This window comes from Saccostrea cucullata, unplaced genomic scaffold (genome assembly GCF_032062105.1).
Source record: "Saccostrea cucullata isolate Sc308-1 unplaced genomic scaffold, CSIRO_AGI_Scuc_v1 ctg5015, whole genome shotgun sequence".
Classification (NCBI taxonomy): domain Eukaryota; kingdom Metazoa; phylum Mollusca; class Bivalvia; order Ostreida; family Ostreidae; genus Saccostrea; species Saccostrea cuccullata.
Window position 1 is genome coordinate 33554 of NW_026923186.1, and position 24032 is coordinate 57585.

At 32.7% G+C, this 24032-nt stretch overlaps 2 protein-coding genes across 2 annotated transcripts; one reads left to right on the plus strand and one right to left on the minus strand.

Moving 5' to 3' along the window:
- Positions 1-1341: 1341 nt before the first annotated feature.
- LOC134263373 (beta-1,3-glucan-binding protein-like) lies at positions 1342-8611 on the plus strand. The gene is made up of 12 exons (XM_062745703.1): positions 1342-1460; positions 1727-1810; positions 1974-2090; positions 3528-3655; positions 4782-4856; positions 5482-5548; positions 6412-6588; positions 6774-6851; positions 7170-7287; positions 7667-7735; positions 8104-8227; positions 8393-8611. Exons 1-12 carry the CDS (start codon positions 1343-1345, stop codon positions 8591-8593), a joined length of 1356 nt encoding a protein of 451 aa, XP_062601687.1. The 5' UTR covers position 1342; the 3' UTR covers positions 8594-8611.
- Positions 8612-15418: 6807 nt separating this feature from the next.
- On the minus strand, positions 15419-15948 carry LOC134263374 (uncharacterized). The gene is made up of 2 exons (XM_062745704.1): positions 15877-15948; positions 15419-15750 (listed from the first exon to the last, which is right to left on the minus strand). Exons 1-2 carry the CDS (start codon positions 15942-15944, stop codon positions 15453-15455), a joined length of 366 nt encoding a protein of 121 aa, XP_062601688.1. The 5' UTR covers positions 15945-15948; the 3' UTR covers positions 15419-15452.
- Positions 15949-24032: the final 8084 nt, after the last annotated feature.

Sequence of the window (24032 nt, forward strand, 5' to 3'; positions counted from 1 at the left end):
AGGATTTTTCCAAATGCAAAGAGTTGTTTCTCTCGGAAACGGCAATAAACTGAAACGGAAGGTTCTGATTGACTGCTCTGACACAGCTAGCACTTCTGACACCATGTAATGTCCGCCTGTATGCAAGAAACCTGAACTGCTAGGGATAACACGTGTGTTCAGTCAACAAGTTTATTAATAGTAATTTGTATAACGAACCCGATCAAATATACTTGTCAAATAATCATAATTTACAGGATATGAACAATTTTGACCTTTTGACCTTGACCTTGGAGATTTCCGTTCTTATGAAAAAACTTTAAACTTGACTATAACTTTTGAACGGTAAGGGCTAGGGCTTTCACACTTCACATACATAATTCTTGTGAGAATACCTTTCATTGGATACCAAGAACTTTGACCTTGACCTTGGAGCTTGACATGATTTTCAAAAACTTTGACCTTGGCCACAACTTTTGAACAGTAGATACCAGGACTTTCATATTTCACATATGTATTCTTTGTGGCAAGACCTTTCATATGATATCAACAACCTTGACCTTTTGACCTTGACCTTAAAGATTTTTCGTACTTCTGAAAAAACTTTAACCTTGACAATAACTTTTGAATGGTAAGGGTTAGGGCTTTCTTACTTCACATATGTAATTCCTGTGAGAAGACTTTTTATTGGATACCAAGAACTTTAACCCTTTGACTTTGACCTTGGAGTTCAGCGATAATTTCTAAATAAATGACGTATGATAGGGTGTTCATATTAGACACAATATGTCATAAAAAAAAATGACATCTCACCCACAAAGACACAGAAAGCAGGGGACCACAATTCTTTGAATTTGCTTGTTTTTAATACTTTTTGCAATCTCTTTGTTTCATTTAAGGAAGATACAAAAATCTTATAGTCTAACCGCGTTTCGATGCTGTGTACCTTGTCCTAGTTCCGTATCTGTATGGAATGTCTTAAAAGAAGAAACATCATGAAATCCACTCCACTGTACTTCGGCACTTCTCAGATTTGGCCTACTTTTTGGAGGACTGATTTTTTAATGCCTCAAGATAATATCAGATTTGGAAAAATCATGTCTAAAATGGTGTTAAGACAACACAAGTGCATGTCCTTTAGAACTCTCTTATTTGACGTCAGTATATCATACATTGATATAGTATATATGGTGATTCCCATTATATACGTGATTGTATAGGTTCACATAATCATAAGTGAACAAATGTAAGGCAATTCGGTTGGACTACTTCTGGTCGCATTTCAATAATGACCCAAGGAAGTCCTCATATTTGGCTCATATATAGATAAAAACTGTGATAAGTTCTCAGAGAAGAGACCATTATGAAACAGATTGGATTTATATGTTTGACAGTTTTAACTGTCATTGTTGCTGGTGCAAAGCATGCTAACATAAATATTTTCATTGTGAAAGAATCCCAGCTGAAGTTAAAATTTACGGGTAAGTTTAATGGGATCACTAATGAAACGTTCAGTATTGATAACGATCTATATACATTATTCATTCACTTGTTATCGTGAATTAGTTTCACATGACTTTTTTTAATATTTAATTGTATTTTAAGATAAGTGTATACAAATATCTAAGGCAGTTTTAATAACTAGGAGATTAATGATTTGTGTTTTGATAAAGTGCCTCGTATGGAAAATAATGTCAAATCGGTTTGCCTTTAAAAGCAATAAAAGTAATAAATCAAAATATTGTAGGGAATGAAGACATTACCTTTGTTAGTATTCGAACAAAACAGCAAGGGAAAAGAGACAGAATATACAATCTGAAGTCTTCAAAAGGTATGGTTTTCTTCAAATTGAAAAATAAATAGATAACATTTATTTTTGTTTAGCAAACTGATAAAAAGATTAGAAATTCAATGTGTTACCTTTTTTTAAATATTGAAGAACATACTTGGAATTAATTCTGTGTATTCTTCTTACCGTAATGATGTAACTACAGACGACGGAGTGTGGGAGCATGTTGATTCTGAAGCCAATGTTAAAGTGGGGGACATCATCCACTACCAGACTGTCATTAAAAGGAAAAATGTCCTAAAAGAATTGAAATGGAAATCAGGTACACTTTTACTTAAAGATCAATTTTAAATGGTTTACACGAGGGCTGTTCAGAAAAAAAAAACGTTTTTCAATAATTTAATCTTTTTTTTATTTCAAAAAGTGAAATGTCAAGTTACATAATAAGATTTTTAGTCACATTCACACACACATTCACACTTTCCCTAAACAGTATTCCATTCAAGAAATATTGATAGTTGGTGTTTTAATAAATGTTTATGACTCAAAAATATTAATCCATGGTGACCATAGATTTTCAAAAATGTTCATTGTAAATTTTTGAACTGATATGCATTTTTCTACTTTGTACTTAAGAGTTTTATGATGCAGCAGCCCATGCAGTTATCATAGGCATTTTGTTCTGCTTTAAACAAGAAAAGATATATTGCTTTGTATATAAAATAATAAAATTTATCACCGTTTCACCTAAAATAATATTGCATGTGTGAAATCCAACTCTTTTAGAAGTTTTTATAAATATGAGTATGCTAAGATTACTCCATAGTGAAGAAATTTTTGTACAATTCAAAAATATATGTTGTATTGTTTCTATATCCTGTTTACAAAAGGTACAGTGATCATCCGATAAAATACTTCTTTTTTTCAAATAATATTTCACTGCGAGGATTCTATGAAGGATTCTTTACTGTAACCATTGAGCAGAAGTATCCATAGTTGTTCTAAAACAAACCTTAAAAACATCTTGAACACAAAAATCAGATTCTAAAAACACTAATATGCTTTTTACTGTCCAATGTTTCTTTAAAACAGTGTAAACTACACCCAAAATGATGCCTATCAATTAAGGTGTGTGTCTTAAAGTCAATCAAACAACATCAGTGATTTTGTTGAATTTTGGCAAACAGTACATTGGTTGTTGTACGTCTATGCCGCCAAGGACGGTACCCAATTTTTATGCCCATTTTACAATTTTTCCATTGAAATTCACCTGCTCATTTGTTTTTAAAACAGACATTGGTTGCTGTTATATTTCATTGAATATTTCTTTGGGATTATTGACGAGTTTTACAGCAGTTTTAATGAAGCGTTTAATTTCACTCTAGTTTACTGATTCTTTACCATCCATTTTTAATGCAGTGTCTCGAATAGCACGTGTTTTCGAGCTTCTGTGATGAAATATGGTCACATAAACTGATATCAATTCATTAAAAATACAATCATGAGAGAAAGTCGAGTTTAATGTTTAATAATTTTTCTGTTGTTTGTCATAGAGCTCAGCACATTATCTATTGAACAACCTTCGTATGCTCATCAACACTACTTCGTTATATTGTATACTATTATTGTATACAAGTACTACTATTTTGTTATATTAAACCTCCCCAAAAATTAAGAACTAATACAAAAAAGAATTCTTATAATCAGTTTACGTAATGTTACTTTCTAAGTACAATATTTATTTAACTGTCTGTCATAGTGAGTCTGTTACCCGAGAACGCACTGGCTCCAGTTAGAAGTCTACGTAAGGTCACCGTATTTCGAGACGATTTTAACACCTTTGATAGAAGCCACTACAAGATAGAAATAACGGCTGCTGGTGGTGGAGTAAGTATAGGCAGATCAGGAAATCATTTATTTATGTAGCGAAAAGTTTTATAATAATAAAAAATAATTTCAATTTAACGTGGTCTAAAAAAAAAATAACAATAATCACACAATCGAAGGTCATTTGTGAGGCATTTGTTGGATGTTTTGACTTAATCAGTTTTCAATCTCTTTTGAATACATGACATAGGTTTTAATTGTTAAATTTTTAAATAAATTTGTTTGAAAATATTGGAATAATGTATAGATAATTATTAAAAATAAGAAATGAAATGCACGTTTGGAAAATGATTCATCATATATTTTAGGCCATATAATTATATAGAGTATAAAATTTGACGATTTTAACTCACTATTTGAATTTTGTGGAAACATCATTGTTCCCGAGAGACCAAAGCCCGTGGAATTGCGTGGTTAACCCATACCCACGTAATTATTCCACTTCGAATGGTAACTTTGTCTACGTTTTATCGGTTCATTGAATCTTTGTATGTATACGAGTTACTAAAATTACAATCCCACAAACCAGTGAAATGTTGACTTTCCACGAACATTGATTTCTCCAACTTCAAATGATTCCAGATGTAATAAGATAAGGACATTGTGACCAATTTTTAAGTAGTTAGGCACATTCCCTCCGGGTATTAATAGGTTCAAGCCATGTTTAGTTAAATGGGTTGATTTTCAAAGTGAGAAGCCTGTATAGATCAGAATTCGGTCTTTCCGTATGAATGAGGGTATATAGCTACATGTATTTGGTTGATTGGGGTTTGTGAGTTTTGGCCTCTTGTTTTTCAGTTATAAAGATATGACTTGATTGAACACACCGGTAGTCATTTCATTCCAAAATGAGGTTACCATGACCTATTTTTCAATTGCGACACATCTCTTAAATTGACCGTATTGAATATTACATGTAGCTTTCAAATAATGACAATATGAAAATTCTATGAACCTATTTAAAAAAATGTATTCTGTAGTATGATTTGTTATGCTTGGAATCTTTAAATCGCAAGTTTTTATTACTCGTGGCAAATAACCTGCAACACTTTTTACTAAACGTTGTTCATTTATTAAAACTACACAAAAAATGTACATGTAAAATGAAGCTTTAATTACCTTTCAGAATGGAGAATTCCAAGTTTACACCCCAGAACATAGCAACATATATGCTTCACACGGTTTTCTCTATATTAAACCAGTAAGTATTCAATACGTTTTAGATTAATTTCTCCTTAAAGAGACATGGACACAGATTCAACTGATTTTTAAACCTACTAGTATTTTAATGTTAGCAATTCCTAATTATGGCAATTCAAATGATCGGGAAAATTTTGAACATCTTTTGATGATTTATAGAGGATATACAGCACTTTAAAATTCTTCATAATGTAAACACTGTTTGTCCTTGTATCTATTTACATAATTATAGAAAATATCATATTTATAATAATATGAAATTCGACATATTATTAAAAACTGTCTAATCGTATAAAATTCAGAGTTAACTTCTTTATTGAAAAATCTTTGAACGAATATGTTTTACTAGTAATATATTTAACCTATGCAAACAAAAATATGATACGGACCTTGTTTACATAACAAAGGTTTGGAGCTCAAAATTGGTCTTGTATCTCGACAATTGACATTCAAATTTTTGATAATCTTTAAAAAAAAAAATTAGTTAAGTATTTGTAAAAAAAAAAAAATGGTAAAATCAATATGAAAATTTTTGGCTGAAGCTGTGTCCATGTCCCTTGAATACAAGTAGATCTATATAAGATAATTCTTGTAGATTTATTCTAATTATATATGTTTCTTGATAGACACTTACAGTAGATCACCCAGCCTTTACGGAATCTGACTTGTACAATGGACAGATGGATGTCCCAAGTATGTACATGTATCGTCATTTCTTCACTTTTAGAAATAAACAAAAAATAAGAAATACACTTATGTTTAAGGTTATTCTCACATCATCTCTCTCTAGCTGGGAGCTAATATTTATATATTGAAAAGTATCCTGATAAACAGTCTGAAAAACTATATTAATTTCTATAAATTAATTTCAAATGGTTAGATGGTACTTCATTCAAAGTTTTTTTTTTAAATCATTTTATACATTAATTAAGAAAAAAATATGCAAGGATAGAACCTTCTTAAATAGTTAATTACAAATAATGCATAATAAATGCAGTGGTAAAGATTAAGTAGTATTGATATAGACTAGCACTATTTAGATTAAACATTTTAAGGGAAGAAATAATGAATTTGCGCGGTACCAAATATTAAATTAAAATGGAATGATTTCAAGTAAAATTGTTATTTTCACATAACCTCCTGTGGAGACAAAATTTATTTTAAATTCATATTTGAATTACATGTATTTTTTAATTATAAAAGTCTGTTTTACCAAATTACATTAAATTGATAACACGTGTTCAGTTTCAATGTTATCTTTTATATTTATGTTTTATTATCAAGCGAAATCCGAGAATTAAATACAGCATGAACCAAAAAGGAATATATCCATACGGTTTGTAAAACGCACCAGAAACAAGAAAATTGTTTGAATTAGAGCGTTAGCTCATTCTCTTATTTTGCTGAACACAGCACTGCAATTTACTACGAATTTACACTAACTTGATTATTTCCGCTCCATTTTTTCTATGGAATTGTTAAAGAATTTATAACATCAGCCAACATGGTCGCATGGTTCATTTTTACAGCATTTGATATAACCATTTCTTTTTCAGCGGTGTGGGGTGCTTGTACAAAAGCAATACACAATGGTTGTCACAAAGAAGCTTATGGTAATGGACAGGAAATACTCAACCCCGTCATGTCCGGTCTAATTTACACCCATGCTGCCATCAAATACGGACGCGTCAATGTTCGAGCTAGAATACCCAGAGGTGATTGGCTATGGCCAGGTAATACTTAACTTACTGCAATCCGATGGACACAAAAAAAAAAAAATAACAAGTATATTCATTGAATTCAAGAAAGAATTAAAACAGAGGCCTGAGAGGTGTCTCTTATGTTTATTATGTAAGTATTTCCTGAATAGAATTATGATTAGCCAAAATAGATGTACATACAATTATTAATCTTACAGCTATTTGGCTGATGCCAACAAATAGTGTGTATGGAAGCTGGCCTCGATCTGGAGAAATTGACGTCATGGAAGCTAGAGGTTTAGTGCAGATAACTTGACATTGTATTTTTTATTCCCTTCGCAACGGAGTTGGAGGAGATATACTAATGTGCTTTTGTATATGTGGGTGGGTGGGTACGTTTTTTCCTTTTGTGCATAACGGAAGTGACAAAATTGATATCGAATGCTACCTGATATGGGTTTTGCGATGGTATCCTCCGCTTTGTGGTGCTTTTGTTTTAAAATCAATTAGTTTTTTGAAATGATTCATTTTGATAAAGTAATCAGTATTTACAAACAACTATTTTTTATACCAAGATGTTTGTAGGAACATTCTCCTTTGTATAATTATTTCAGGCAACAGACTTATGAATACAGATACCGGACTCAACCGAGGAATTCATCAAATTGCTTCAACATTGAATTGGGGACCTGACCCTCGTCATAGTGCAGGAAGGCTAACTCATAAAGCCTTGTGAATATTATACCGTCATCCTAGTTTTGTCTTATCAGTCTGGTCTATTAATTGATCCTAAATGAATATTTATGTCAAGAAATCTTAGAACACGGTCTAACCTCGTTATTTAACCCTATGGGACTAATAAACTTCCGAAATATTAGATAAATTTAAATGACATTCAGACTCACTACTGCAGAGTCACATATCCTTTGGTTTTGACTTCTCGGTATTCAAGATACCGTGGAACAATTGAATTTCGAGAAAAAAAATTAGCAGTTAGTGAGATGTTTATAGCGTAAGTTTTTTTTAAACAGAGTTCAGGCAAATCACTATAAATCTGTATAATTAATCTTAGACGTACGTTTTGCTTACTGTTCCTCTTTTTTTTATCTAGACAGTCAACTCATGGTGATTGGCATAAATGGCACGTTTTCTCACTAGAGTGGACAGAACAACATGTCATGTACGTAACTCATTTTTTCATGTATTTGCATGAGATTTTCTAAACATATACATATATAAATAAAAATAAGAGTGTTAATACATGAATCTGTTTGATTTCATTTTTTGTATAGCTAATACAAGAACAAATCTATGATTTTATTTTATAACAAATTTATTTTACATAATAGCATCCAGTTTTTCTTAAGATGCAATCATTGTCCATATCCAAATAAGGTTGTAGTGAATATGTTTTTAAGGACACTTAACAAAGTAAACAAAATATTATAGGGAAATTTTTTATATGTAGTATATACTGAATAAATAACTGATATAGGACCAATCACAAATTATTTATATTTCCTTGTTGGTTTTAATGTATTTATTCAGTTGCTTGGTTGATGACCAAGAAATACTACGTGTGAACACGCCTTCTGAAGGTTTCTGGAAGTTTGGACATTTTAATGGAACAAACATCTGGGGAAGTTCTCTGAACGCTCCTTTTGACCAACCAGTGAAGTGTTTTTTTAATCTTTCACATATCAAAATCCTAGTAACATCTTTAATCAACACATTTTTTTAATTAAAACATTAATATTTATATACCAGGTGTTTTATAATATCAATTTTTTAATATTGAATTCCCGTATATTAATTTTTTTTAATATCGAATTCCTAGTTCCAGCTCCTGTTGAATGTGGCCGTGGGAGGAACGAAGTATTTCCCCGATAATTTACACTATGACACACCTAAACCTTGGCGTAACGACTCCCCACACCCCATGAGGGACTTCTGGGAGAAAAGGAATGTTTGGCTTCCAACCTGGCATGGCGATAATATTGCTTTTCTTATCGATTATGTAGAAATGATACAATATTAAAATGATTAATGCATGATGGATTTTGTTGATGAAGCATTCATTGAAATCCCTATTTTTCAGAACCATTTCAAAAGAGATTATTCAAAAACAAGGTTAACAAAGCGCAATTCTATTATAAGCTTTTTTGAACAAAAATAGTACTGTCTCCTTCTAATATGACACTTTTCTCATTGTCTTTTCTCATAATTGGGACAATTTTACAAAGTTTGGACATGCTTCTAGTGAATGAAAGAATCAAGCTTTTTTGAAAACTAGTTTTCATTGAACAGATTATTTTCTTAGCCATTGTCTCAGAAACCAGTGCGAGCCTCACAAGAGGGTACATCTTTAAAACTTTTATTTTAAAATAATTTTTAAAAAACTCTTTCGAACAAAACAATTTGGGCTTCCGTTTATCAAAATAGTATTTAAATATTATCGCGTTGAGATTAAAAGTGAAGGAAAATAATGATTTGCATATATCATATTTCTGTTTAAATTATAAAAATGTAAGTAAATTTGAGAAGATTACCATGTTTTGCATACTAGTATACATCTGACTTCTGAAAAAAGTCCGAGAATTGTTATCTTTTGGGAACTTCTCAATTTCTTTCGTGATATGATCATGTCACTATTTGTCCCGAAGAGTAGTATTTTGATACAGATGTCTTGCACCCTTCTTGTTCTTATTCTGCTCTGTTTTTACTTTTTCTGCTGTTTTAAGATGCAGATGAGAATAATGGCTTTGTGTATCAGTGCTCTGTAATTCACATCTCAAATAACTGCTTTGTAGCTTAAAGTTCTGTTCTTTAGGACTATTCTTTGTTTTAACTTCATGATCTCGAGTAGTGACAGAAGCTTTAATGCGATTCCCCATCTTTGTTGCCTTGAAATAATTTTTTCTGCTACAAAAGATTGTTGAATTTCAAAAAGGCAGTAGATAATGATTTGTTGAACACACCTTATGCCGCATATAAAGAAATTTTAAAGTCACGTGTGTTCAGTGTATGCTCGAGAAAACAACAAACCTTTTGTAGAAGTATAGTAGCATTGAAAATAACAGAAAAGTACCAAATATTGCTAAAGTTATAATCCAAGGAACTTTCTCGATGAGAGTGTCATGAAACTCTGTAAAAAAGGAAAGATTACTAAAGTAAAAAAGTACTAAAGATAACAAAATAAGATACATACATTTATAGATAAACATAAATCAGCAACCGGGGTCTACAATTCAAATATCCTAAAGCGTAGAAAATTTCTACCATCTAAAGGTTAAAATTTAATAAAAGAATGATTTTAGCAGTTTTCCATTTTAATTTATTTTTGCCTTTTAATCAGATAACATTAATTGTGATGAGCAAAATCGGTTGTCTAATTAGTATTGTTTAAAATAATATTGAATTTGTTTTAAATTGAACAATTGATTATATCCTTGATAAATGAAAAGATTTAAAACCCTTTTAAGTGTACTCACGTTTAGTCTTATTACTAGAAATATGTATCAATTCTATTTCCATACAAAGGACATAGTCGATTGGAATGGTATTACAGGAAGACATAGGTGGAATTATACCAGAACTCTGAGATGCACACGACATCTTGCCATCGGAATCTGCAAATATTTAAATTTGATTTTAATAAAATACTGTATAAACGGCATTTTATTGAAACATACAGTCTTCCGCACAGAAGATTGCTCAGAAAAAAAATCTATTTTTCTAAGATAAAAATAAGACTTATTCAAGTGTATTTGAAAGCTTGCCTTTTATCCAAAACACAGTTTTCGGCGGTTTGTTCAAAAACACACTGTTATTCCATGGAAATGATTCTGTGACAGTGGCTATGACCAGGGTAGAAGAATTCGAAGTAAAATTACTTTCTGCATCTTTTTCTTGGATTGGACTTTGTGATGTTCCACGAAAGACAAAGGTATGTTTTGGGGAATTTAAATCTTAAACACACAAATAAATAGAAGCAGAATGCTACAGTCTAAATGAAAAACTTTACTGTAAGCGCTTTCAGCAAATGTTCGCTCTTCAAATATATAGATGTATTTATAACTTACCTACTATATGAAAATGAAGAAAGAAAACAATAAAGTTCAATCCAGGCATGATTGCGCCTTTGGATTTCGCAGTTTTTTATGTTTTTTTTTTACTCTAATGACTACATATTTATTATACTGATTTAACATGTATTTTATTTATTTAACAGGAAGTTGGGGGCAATTCCATTCTTTTAATTCAATCAACCGTCTTGTATTAACTTCCTTTTAATAAAGTAAATATGATTATCTCATAAATATGCATTTATTTAGTGTTCTCCCCAATACATGAACAAGAAAACAACATGTCATTTTTTTTAAAACTGTGAAGAGCAACAGATAAAACTTTTTATAGTAAGGGTACTTAACACAAACAAAAAAATTTATGCATGGATTGATATTTATTTTTTGACTAAATTTTGATTTGAAATGACATAGATAATAAATCCTTGAGATATAAAGAAATCGTAGGTTTTCCTTGGTGTTTAGATATGAGACTTTTTTTTTGCTTCCTATTTAATTCCATACAAAATCTTGCACAAGTTTTTAAAACCTTATGACAAAATCTTGTAAAAATTTCCTGCTATACTTGGTTAACATTATTCAGGTTACCAATTTAAATGTAAATCTATTGGAAATATTGCTGATTTCTGAAAAAAGTTTGTGTTATTTATCCTTCAATATCAAAATAGTAAACTCAATAATGTTTTATAAATCTGCGAATGGTATAGCTTGCTAGATATACCGGTATATTAAACGGCATTTATCTTGGACAGACGCAATAAATCAAAGACAAATTTTTCATGTTTTTTTTCTGTATTTGGCGCTTTTGGGCACGGCTGAATAATATAACAACATACTATTTCGGGCCTCCAAAGCATCGGGTAGGCCCAGCAACAACAACAACATTTCAGTTCAACAACAACAACATTTCAGTACAACATCAACATATCAGGTGACCTTGACCCTGGGAGATGCAGAAGTCAAGATCAACAACATTTTAGTACAACATCAACACATCAGGTGACCTTGACCCCTGGAGATGCAGAGGTCAAGGTCAAATAATAAAAACTTGCAGTGCAACAATAATATTGACACATCCCCGACTCTGGGAGGTGCAGAAGTCAAGGAGGAAAATAAACAGTTTTGTTTACACTGTCACACTATGAACATGGTATTCATTTTTGACCCCGTGTAGTGCAGCGGTTAAGTAATTAACCCATATTACATCATAGTTCAAGTGATGTATGCCGCTCAGTTCGCAGTCTATCTTCAGAAGTGACAGCCGTGCCGAATATGTAGGTACAGGTGACCAGTTGCTATGTAAAACTCAGTTCGCAGTCTTCAGAACAGAACAGCCATGCTGAATACGTAGGTATAAATGGCCACTTGCTTTGTAAAACTCAGACATGTCAGTTCCCATTCCATCTTCAGAAGTGACAGCCATGCCGAATATGTATGTGCAGATGACCATTTGCTTTGTAAACTTTTCCACTGAAAAGAAAAAATAGAAACCAGCAGTATCTATTCAACAATGTACAGTTGGGGGATTAGGGTAGGGAGGGATTTCTGAAATATACACTTATCCATTGTTTTCTCAGATTTGATTAACACCAACCTTGCAACTAGCGTGTAACCGGCAGAGAGAGTTTGTAGTTAAAGTTATTAAAACTTCTAATTTTTTGGCGGGTTTGATTGACACATCCTTGCACTTTCACAAATTTAATTTTATTCTTAATACTTAGGAAAAGTGGCAATCTTGTTGTGTATAAATAAAAAATATTAACACTACGATCCAGAAAATTCAGAGTAGACGGGTTCGAAAGCTAAAAAAACACGCAATGTATTGACTGTCAGTCCGTGCAGTTGTGGTGAGCAGATTTTGACGATTGAACGCACCCAGTGAATTGTAAACATCAACAATAACAGAGCTCGTGTCCTGTTCACATAAACTGTGTACATAACACGAGTGTGCTAAACTCTGTACACAACACATAGCTTGGAATGACGATACTTGTGAAGGAGTTTTGCTTTCTAACATTTCTACTCTGAATAAAATTATTTTTCTAGATTAAAATTTTAATATTTCTCATTAATACACAACAAGATTGCCACATTTCCTAAGGATTAAGAATAAAGTTAAAATTTGTGAAAGTGCAAGGATGTGTCAATCAAACCCGCCAAAAAATTTTAAGTTTTAATAACTTTTAAATGAAATAAGATGTTTAATTAATTTTTGTGTGAAATGCTATTAAAATATATAATTTATGATATTATACAGAAAATATTAAAATCTGTGTCCAAGTACCTTTAACTAAACTAAAAATATGCAAAGATAGAACCTTCTTAATTAGTTAATTACAAATAATGCAGAATAAATGCAGTGGTAAAGATTGAGTAGTGTGACACAGACTAGCACTATTTAGGTTAAACATTTAAAGTGAAGAAATAATGAATTTTCGCGGTGCCAAAAGTTAAATTAAAATGGAAGGGTTTTCAAGTAAAATTTTTTTTTTCCTAAATCTCCTCTGGAGACATAATTTATATTCATGTTACTTATATTTGAATTACATGTAATTTCTAATTACAAAAGTCTGTTTATTTAAATTATGTTAAATTGATGACACGTGTTCAGTTTGAACTTTATCTTTTATATTCTCTTTATTCTGCTGAACACAGCATTGAAAATTACTACGAATTAACTTTTATTTTAAAATAATTTTTTAAAAACTCTTTCGAATATAATAACTTGAACTACAGTTTTTTCAAAATAGTATTTAAATATTATTCCGTAGAGATTAAAAATGAAACATGATAATGATTTGTATATTATATTTCTGTATAAATTTCACTGCTTGCCGTAATAAAAATGTAAGTAAATTTGAGAATATAACCATGTTTTGCATACTAGTATACATCTGACTTCTGAAAAAAGTCCGAGAATTGTTATCTTTTGGGAACTTCTCAATTTCTTTTGTGATATGATCTTGTCACTATTTGTCCCGAAGAGTAGTATTTTGATACAGATGTCTTGCACCCTTCTTGTTCTTATTCTGCTCTGTTTTTACTTTTTCTGCTGTTTTAAGTTGCAGACGAGAGTAATGACTTTGGGTATCAATACTCGGTAGTTCACATCTCAAATAATTGTGTTGTAGCTCGAAGTTCTGTTCATTAGGACTATTCTTTGTTTTAACTTCATGATCTCGAGTGATGACAGAGGCTTTACTGCGATTCCCCATCTTTGTCGCCTTGAAATAATATTTTCTGCTACAAAAGATTGTTGAATTTCAAAAAGGCAGTAGATAATGATTTGTTGAACACCCCTTATGCCGCATATAAAGAAATTTTAAGGGCACAGGTGTTGATTGTATGCTTGAAAGAACAACCAACCTTTTGTAGCAGTATAGCAACATTGAGACCATCACCAAAATACCCAATATTGCTAAAGTTGTAATCCAAGGAACATTTTCTATAAGAGTGTCATGGAAGTCTGTAATAGAGAAATGGTTACAAATTTAATTTGATTTATACATCTCCAGGTTAATGTTAGCAGTTTTCTTTTTCCAATGATTTCTTTTATTTTTCTCAAATAACATTGAATATGTTATTTGCAATATCAGTTGTTTGTATTTCTTGAAATAATTTTGAAATAGTTTTATGATTAAACAATTCATTACGTCCTTGATAAATGAAAAGATTTAAAACTCACGTTTAGTCTTATTAAACTTACTAGAAATATGTATCAATTCTATTTCCTTACAAAGGACATAGTCGACTAGAATGGTAATACAAGAAGACTTTGGTGGCAATATACCATCCCCCTGAGATGCACACGTCGTCCTGTTATTAGAATCTGCAAATATGTGTATTTGATCACAATAAATTGTATTTTATTGCAACAAACACTTTTAACAACACAAAAGATAATGTGTAAAACTTTCTTTTTCTGAGATAAAAATATGAGTTATTAAAGTATTTTTGAAACTTGCCTTTTATCCAAAACACAGTTGTCCGCAGTTTATTTAAAAACACACTGTTATTCCATGAAAATGATTTTTGGCTATGACCAGAGAAGAAGAGTTTGAAGTACAAATACTTTCTGCATCTTTTTCCGAGATGGCACTTTGTGATGTTCCAAGAAAGACAAAGGTATGTTTTGAGGAATTTACATCTAAAACACACAAGAAGATAGAAACAGAATGCAACAGTCTTAAATAAAATATTTGCTGTAAGTGCTTTCAGCGATGTTTGCTCTTCAGAAATACTAGCATACATTGTAGATGTATTTATAACTTACCATGGGAAAAAAGAAAGAACACAATAAATTTCATTCCAGGTTGCATGGTGACGTCTTTGGATTTCACAATAAAAATTTCATGTCTTTCTAAATTATTGGGTACACGTTTACTGATTTAACGTTTATTTTTTGTATTTAACTGGAAGGTAAGGGTATTTTACTCTTTTTAATCCAATCAACCGTCCTCTTTTATCTTCCTTATGATTCTCTCATTAATATGTATTAGTGTTCTCCCGAATACATGAGCAAGAAAACAACAAATATTTTTAGCTTACTGACAAAGTATTTCAACGATATATTTATTTTGTAGTATGTACATAGTCATACTCAATAAAGAGCATTATGCTTCCTTAAAATTTGGTTGATGAAAAGGGCAGATCGTGATCGTAACAATGTCTGTGAGATGTCTGTTTGCTTTGCTCTCGATTTGTATTGTTTAGAAAAAAATTTTAAAAAAATTTAATTCTCCCAATAGATGTATTTTGAACTTATACTGACAATAAAAATTTTACAGTGATTTTTATTATATCTCAGTATGTTTACATGTCTTCATTCAGTGGTAGCTCAATGTTTTTGAAATAAGTTGTCTGGTATGGGGTTTCTATGCCTGTGTAGTGGTTCTCGTACTTTTCAGTTTGCTCTTTATGGGCTCTTCTCAAATGCAAATGGTCATATTGACCTTGACTATCAATGTACACTTGATCACAGCCCGAATCATTGACCTCTGTTTCTGTGTATCGTTCATCTTTAACACTTTTCGTTTCATCATCATTTCTTACAATGGCAGATTTTGTAATAAAACTGGTCGTCTTTGATGTCTCTGATTTCATTTTTCGTCTGAAAAAATACAACTCAAATTAAGTTTTATTGTGGTCTTTTAAGTTTTCTTTCCTTCGGAAATTTGACCGTATTGCTGTAAAATTATTATTATTTTGCAATTGAGGATACCAAAGACAGACCAACCTTCTTCTGCGTATGTAAGTTAGCACTAAAATCGCCAGTAAAACAGCTAGGGGTATAATAATGAACATCACAATGACTGGTACCGAGTCTAAATCTGTGAAAAATATCAGGATATGATTACAATGGATAGACATATTACATACCATGTGATTCGGAATGTGTGTGACAACGAAAATATACAAAAAAAATTGTAGCAGTGACAAATTGCTTTAAATTGTTCAATAAATGTAAATATGACATTTATTTGTTGTTTGAATTAAAGTATTACATCTTGTATAGCTTAAAATACGTCATCATTTATGTTTCTCTTTTTAAAATAATTGCCGTGATTCATTTTCCATAAATTAATATAATTACTTAAGTAAATAAAAACAGAATGCTGCAGTCCAAATTAAATATAATCATATACACATTAAAAACAAATAACATTTCCCCTCATCATTGATGCATGGATTACATGTATATAAATTCTTGATGAACTTTAGGATACAAAAATTCCGTGAAAACTTACTACTAGTACTGCTGCTCTGTATCGAATTTAATTTTCTACAAAGGACATACTCGATTGGAAAGGTATAACAAGAAGACTTAGGTGGTAATATACCATCACTCTGAGATGCACACGTCATCTTACCATCAGAATCTGCAAATACGTATGCATTATCATAAAGAAAATACTTCATAAATTGCATTTAATTACCACATACAGTTTCAACTATTTAGAATGTCTAAAAAATTTAGTTTCTTTAGTTGGTTAAAAATATTTCATTATTCAACATTTAAAAGCTTGCCTTTTATCCAAAACACAGTTCTCCGAGGTTTGCTCAAAAACACACTGTTTTTCCATGGAAATGATTCTGTGACAGTGGCTATAACCAGGGAAGAAAAATTAGAAGAACAAATACTTTCTGCATCTTCTTCTTTGATTGGACTTTGAGATGTTCCAAGAAAGACGTAGTTAACCTGTGGCAAATCGGATCCTAAAACCACATTAAAAAAAAAGACGGTTATATATTTGGTTTCCAACATATGTGCAATATGTTTAGAATAAAATACATGTATCACAAGGGAGTTTTCATTGTTTGAAGTCAGACATTAAAATTATCGTCTATTTTTTTTTTTAGTTTGAAAATGAAGCTTAAAATAAAAATATTTTCGTGCAATAATTTCATGCATCTCAATATGTTTCGACGCTCTTTGAAGTCTTTAAAAGGTCTTGTTGAAAAGAAAAGTTCAGCAAGCTCAAGGACCACGTGTTAGAGAAGAGTTTAACATCACGCTCAGGAATCGTTACAGCAAACTGCAGGACGAGACAGCTATCACTATCGATCAATTCCACCAAGCCATAAACGATGCCGCTGCAGAAGTCATAGGCTACAAGAGATGTGCCAAATCGGAATGGTTATCCAAAGACACGTGGACTACCATTGAAGAGAGAAAACAACTAAAGAAGAAGCTCTTAGATGCAAAGTCATCCAGATTGAAAAAAGGGCAGCTGCTCTTTTATAGAAAGAAAGACAAGGAATTGAAGACATCAGCAAGGAGAGATAGGCTCCACTGTACATAACAACTCGCTAGGGAAGCACAGGAAGCCGCTGAGAGAAAAGATATGAAAACTTTCTACAAGATCACAAAGAAACTAAAAGGTGATCAAGGCCCCAACCAAGACCTTCCTGTAAAAGCAGAGGATGGCTCAGCAATAACAGAGGAATTAGGAAAACTAGAGAGATGGAGAGAACATTTTAAGAAACGACCAGATCCATGTAAACTCCCTGACATAGATGAGGGAGAGACAGACCTGGAGATAGAAACTGGCTGCATTACACTGAATGAGGTAAAACAAGCAATCCATAAACAAAAAAATGGAAAAGCCCCAGAAGATGGTGTATGCCCGGAAATGTTGAAATCAGAAGAAAAAGAAACACCTTACATACTGCAGCGTATCATACAAGATATATGGGACAAAGAAGAAATCCCAGATGACTGGAAGAAAGGAGTGATAATTAATCTGCCCAAAAAAGGTGACCTTGGAGACTGCAACAACTGGCGTGGGATTACACTTCTCTCTCACCAGCAAGGTCTTCAGCCACATCATACTACAACGCATCAAAGCTGTTGTAGATTACATACTTCGGCAGGAGCAGGCCGGTTTTTGAAAAGGGAAATCTTGTATTGACCACATTTTTGTCCTACGACAGATATTGGAACAGTCGTGAGTGGAATAGTACACTATGCTGTATTTGTTGATTTTGAGAAGGCCATTGACAGCCGAAACCGCAAATCTCTCCAGAAAATCCTGCGCCACTATGGCATCCCACAGAAACTAGTTCACATCATCCAGTCCCTCAAAAACGGCTTTGAGTTCTGAGTATTACATAACAGCCAACTCATGGAGCTCTTCGCAGTGAACACCGGAGTGAAGCAAGCATATATTCTGACACCTGTGATATTCTCACTTGCAATTGACTGGGTTATGAAGAACACCACACGAGGCAAAAGACTGGGATTGCAATGGACACTGACCTCAGTCCTAGAGGACCTTGATTATGCTGATGACCTCAGCCTCAAACAGACACCAAAATATTCAGCAGAAAACAGAGCTCCTCTAACAAACATCTGACAAAATAGGATTGAAGATGAATACCAAAAAGACACAAGTTTTACGAGTAAACGCCACTAACAGTAATCCAGTACTAATCAACGGCAAGCCACTAGAGGATATTGAGGAGTTCACATACAGGGGTAGCAAGGTCACCACAACGGGCGACTGCAACAAAGAAGTCGACACCAGAATTAGCAAAGCAAATCAGGCATTTGAAATGTTGAAACCCATATGGAGATCCTCATTACTCAACATCAACACCAAGATCAGGATCTTCAACAGCAATGTCCTCAGTGTCCTCTTGTATTGATCAGAGTGCTGGAAAACATCCCTAGGGATTGAAAGATAACTAGAAGTCTTCCAAACCAGGTCCCTCGGACGCATCCTCAAGATCTTCTGGCCTAACACCATAACATAAAGATCTACTGGTAAGAACTGGGATGCCTACAATATCAGACCATCCAAATAAGACGCTGAGGATGGCTTGGTCATGTCCTGCGCATGCCTCCCAACTCACTGCCCAGGGTTGCCCTTAGATGGACACCCCAGGGAAAAAGAAGCAGGGGCCGGCCAAAGGAGACATGGAGAAGAACTGTCCTGAAAGACCTGAAGACCAGAGGTCTATCCATGGAGACAGCACCACGAGCAGCTGCAGACTGAGCCAGGAGGAAATACCTTGTAGCCACCTCAAGCACCTGATGGCGCAGAGAGGATTGATTGAGTGAATGAGTGAAAAGAAATAATGAATACATCTTGAAAGAAATCAAATTTTCTAGCCTGCTAAATGTATATCTGCATACAGTGTTATATGAAAAAGGTGAAGATTGTGATTGATTAACATGGAATCGAAATCAGAAAATCAGAAACAACAACAGGGAACAGGGCATAAAGCACGATCCTGAGGAGATTCAGAGGTGGGATCAGGAGCCTACGAGGAGTAAGCATCCCCTGATGATCAGTCAGACCCGCTCTGTGTATAGATCAGGAGGACGGTATATTCCGTAGTCAATTTTGGTACAAAAACAATGATTAACAATTAGTATGAAACACGTCAGCCAAAATCCCACAAAGATAGGTTACAATTATTAGCAAGATTATTATTAGTAGAGGTAAACTCCATATGATTGTAATATCGGAATATAACTACATATACTTGTAATAAAAAGAAAGTTGACGATGAAAATGCTGAATATCCATCTCGTTTGTCATTTTGTAAGTTGGTCCTTGTTGTTTATAACTAGTAAAATCACCCAATATTAAACAGATGTGAATATATTTGCTAGTAATTAATGTATCTTATTTCAAGTAACTAATGTTAGTTGTAAAAAGGCATCTATGAATAAATAAATAAATAAATGAAGGTACAGCCTACTCATGTACATGTTGATGTTTTTAATAAATTTTTGCTTCTTGGAAATATAAACGCAATGAAATACACTGTATATGGAGATAACGAACAATATTCAAGCTCAAAAGTCCACAAAACAATACAACATATGAGCAGAGCATACATGGACCTCCAAAACATCAGAGGTGGGAGCAAGTCAGCTTTTGATGCTGGAACACAATTAGAGCCCAACAACATCAGTAAGAAACTTAAGATCTTTAAATATCAAGTTTAAATTACTTTTGTGCGGAATCCAATCGAAGTGATTTTTAACAAATAAATTTTACTGATGACTAGTCAAGATAAGACAATGTCTGAGCTCCATTTTTTATTGAAGAAACAGTTGTCCATGATATCAAATAGCATAGTTTTAAATTTGTCGTGATAAATGGTTGAGCAGAAGAGTGAAATGTTTTGATGATAATGACATTAAAGAAATCTGATGATTTAAAGTTTCCTTAAAGTTTTGGAGATTTTTTTGGAATTCACATCTTACGAGTATTTACACCACTTATAAAATATGCTGCAGTACAGTACATCTGAAGTTTTTACTCAACAGCAGTTAATGTTTTAGTAAGGAAATAAGATAAGAGCTTTGTAGAGCATTTATTTAACCCTGTAAAACATCTTTTTTGTAAGGATTTCAAGTTGAAGTTTAGAAAACCGGTATAAGTAGGGTACCACTTTGGATGAGATGAATGTTAAACATTTGAAACACTGAAAGTGATTTTGAAAAATATCATCCTTGTACGAGTATAAGATTTCGAAACATAGAATTAAAACCAAACTTTATAATAAGAAGCATGATAAACAAAAACGATATATTGTTGCATGCCCATTAAATATTGTCCATGTAGTGTCTCATATTCTATTGTCAGATAAGCCGTTACTATTTTTGCAAGGAGTAGGGATGAGAGCTTTTGCTAGACCCGATGTTGTGAAGCAAAACGTTTCCCCGTCGTGAGACTTTCTGGAATTCATGCTCTAGAGTGAGCATTTCCTCTGTGGAGAAACGGTGAAAGTCTCACTGTAGAACATGACTTCCGAGGGAAGTCTCATTATGGGGGTCTCACTCTACGACACCAGAAATACTGGTGTATTTTTGTTTGTAGGGATTTTCATGAAGTTTAGGAATCCAGTAAAACAAAGGTAGCTCGAACTTACCTTGATTGACTGGAATATTTAAAGTTTGAAATGAAACTGAAATTTGATCTTCAAGAGTGGTTTGCATAAGTTTGATTTCAGAAGTATACAGCTGAACAATTAAAAATAATAAAAGTCGAAAGAATACTGTTTGTAAAATACAGACACGATATTGTCACAATGTTCGTATGTAGTCTTTCTAAATGAAATTAGAAGTGATCTGAAGTCCTAGGTATTTATTTTTATTTATATTTGTCAATCAATTTTCAATTAGAAAAAGCTAGCATAGAGGATACTTTTATTCGAGTTTCCCGGAATATGGATTTTCTGAAAATATATTTGAGATTTGATAATTTAACTTTCATAATGATTAATCAAAGTATAATGATGAAATTCAATGAAAATCCATGGAAAAACTACACATTAATTTGAGATTTCAGAGACATTCAATCACTCAACCCCTGATTTTCAGAACATAGGGGTCGGGCTACCTGAACAGATTTGCCACCTGACGGAAGTGTCATTGCCTTCTTTAGCTTAAATTTCTATCATGAAGTGGATATAGGAGAGCATCAAAATACATAATTATGTGAGAAATTTCTAGTTTAATTCATACATAATAAAAGTAGTTTTTAAGGAGTATCGCCAGACGACGAATTCAGATCACTTTGTTACGCACAATTGTATATTTAAGGGTCTCATATTTAATAGTTCATTCTATCTGCTTAGTTTAAATACAGTTTCATGAATGCAAAGAAAATGGCAACGTTTAACTTTTCATTAATACAACGGTGGTCGATTATCCATGACAATTTGTAGCTTTCATAATTGCGTCTAATCAAATTGCCCGTATATTTCGCATCAACGCATGTGATTTTACATGTTTTACGAGTAAAATAATGACAATATATTAATTTCTCCAAAAAATAAATTAAATATACATGTATATATTTTATACAATATTATAGAGAATAAAAATTATAAAGAAAAACTTAATTCCAGTCTTCAGAGATGCTTGCTGACTTACCAGCTGTACAGAAAGTGAATGAAACAACGATAAAGATGGTCCTTGGTTGCATCATCACATACGGTAGTAACAGTCTGTGATGTAGAATTAAAATTCTACGTCTTTCCTTTTGTGCAAAAAGGCGCATGACCGAGTTTTAACAATAGCTTTGAACAGGAAGATAAAATCACTTTTTATTTTTTTTTTTAATGATTTCAAATTAAATTTAAAAAAAAACTCCTGGGAAATAGTCTTAAATCTTCCGGCGTCGAATTTTTAAGGAATAATGCGTATCGCAATCTCATTTAGAAAATAGAAAGTTAAGGGATTTTCTTAACCTTAAAAGAAATGTACGCGGGTAAATTATTCCTATAAAATTCAGCAAAGACTTTAAAACTAAATACTTAATAACATTTAAAAACTAAAACCTATAGCAGTACATTGACAATATTGAAGGGTACACATCTTTTATCCTTGACTTTATCCGTGCATCTCTTATTCTACTTTTTGTTCTGACACTTATTTCAGGTCTACCAAAGCAAAGCATTGACTTCGCCATTATAATCATATTGGAGGCAGGGGTATCATTTAGTGCGCTTCATGTTCACAGTCTCCCTATTTGCTATTGCAACGTTTTGCTCTCAGTCAAACAACAGAAATATCTTTGGTCTTGCGTTGAAATCATGACAATCAACAAAGATCACTGTCTGCAGCAAAAGGTGCCAGGCAATCACACCTCTGCAGTTATGCCATCATGTCATTTCCATTTTTCTCTTGACTCTGTCATGTCCCATCTTTGACTTATGCTATGATGAATCATTGCTCATTTCAAAGAAACCTGCAATTCCATGCGGTTTCAAGCACTTACTTTTTCTCTTGATAGCTATACCTCTGTGGGAAGCGGACAACTATCACTGTTCTGTATTGATGCTTCTCTAAGACTGCACATACTGACACTTCATGTTCAAGATTTTCTCTGTGAACCGTCCCATATTTTACTCTTTCTGTTCAGCACAAGTGAATATACTTGAAGAGAGTGTTTTCTACAGTATAAATCTGTAAACAATTCACTTCTTGCATCAGTCTAAATGGGAATTCTGGATTTTTCTCAAGGTTCATGATCATCAGCAGTACATATGGCTTATTTTGGAATGAAAACTGTTTTCCTTGCAAGCGTGGCTTTCAAGTCGCAACTCATTCAGTATAATTTTCATACAAACATCTAATAACCATTTTACAATTCTTCCTCTATTCATGCTAAGTAAACAGTACGTGCTGGAACTACTACTTCATTATATTAGCAACATAATGGTTGGATGTTGTATGAACCAATATGATGGAAGGCAAAGCTCAACCTCAAAACTTTTCGCACAATGTTTGAATACCATAAATTACACGCTTTCAGATAATAGCAATTTTAAATTCAAATCCAAAACTGCGAGCTGGAGAGCATATATCTTAGAACTGCAGGTGTAGGTTTTAGGCTTTTCTCTCTAATACTAGGACCTATCTCTCCTGTTAGTGGTTTTGACTCATCAAAGTCATCACGTATATCTCTAGATTTTGAATTTTAAATCTTCTTCGTGACATCATAATTAGGTATGCCCTTGTATCAACCCGACGATGGTTTTAACCTTTTTACAGATCATGAGAGCTTGCATCGAGACCCATCGAAAGAAGTTTAATGTTTTTCAAAATGGAACTGCCAAAAGACGGTTAGACCCCTCATTTGCGCCATTCCTCCAACCATAGTAGTGACATGGGTCAGGCAACCACACTACTCAATTACATATATTTATTACTTACAACTATCGTCATCCTTAACATCTCTGTAAGAAAGTAATTCTTCACTGGAGTTGGGTGGGTACATGTATCATGTTGTAAATTTTGAATTTACCGGGTGGCAGTAAATACAAAATTTACAACATGACAACTGTTAATTTTGTATTTACTGCCACCCGGTATATTCAAAATTTACAACATGACATGGGGATAATCATGCTTTTTTCACTGGCTTA

Excerpts from the sequence above, each read along its gene's own strand:
- LOC134263373 (XM_062745703.1), top strand. The coding sequence starts at position 1,343 with ATGAAACAGATTGGATTTATATGTTTGACAGTTTTAACTGTCATTGTT. Across the intron at positions 2,091-3,527 it reads AGAATTGAAATGGAAATCAG|TGAGTCTGTTACCCGAGAAC; the intron begins GTACACTTTTAC and ends TGTCTGTCATAG. Across the intron at positions 3,656-4,781 it reads TAACGGCTGCTGGTGGTGGA|AATGGAGAATTCCAAGTTTA; the intron begins GTAAGTATAGGC and ends ATTACCTTTCAG.
- LOC134263374 (XM_062745704.1), bottom strand. The coding sequence starts at position 15,944 with ATGTTCATTATTATACCCCTAGCTGTTTTACTGGCGATTTTAGTGCTA. Across the intron at positions 15,751-15,876 it reads ACTTACATACGCAGAAGAAG|ACGAAAAATGAAATCAGAGA; the intron begins GTTGGTCTGTCT and ends GTATTTTTTCAG.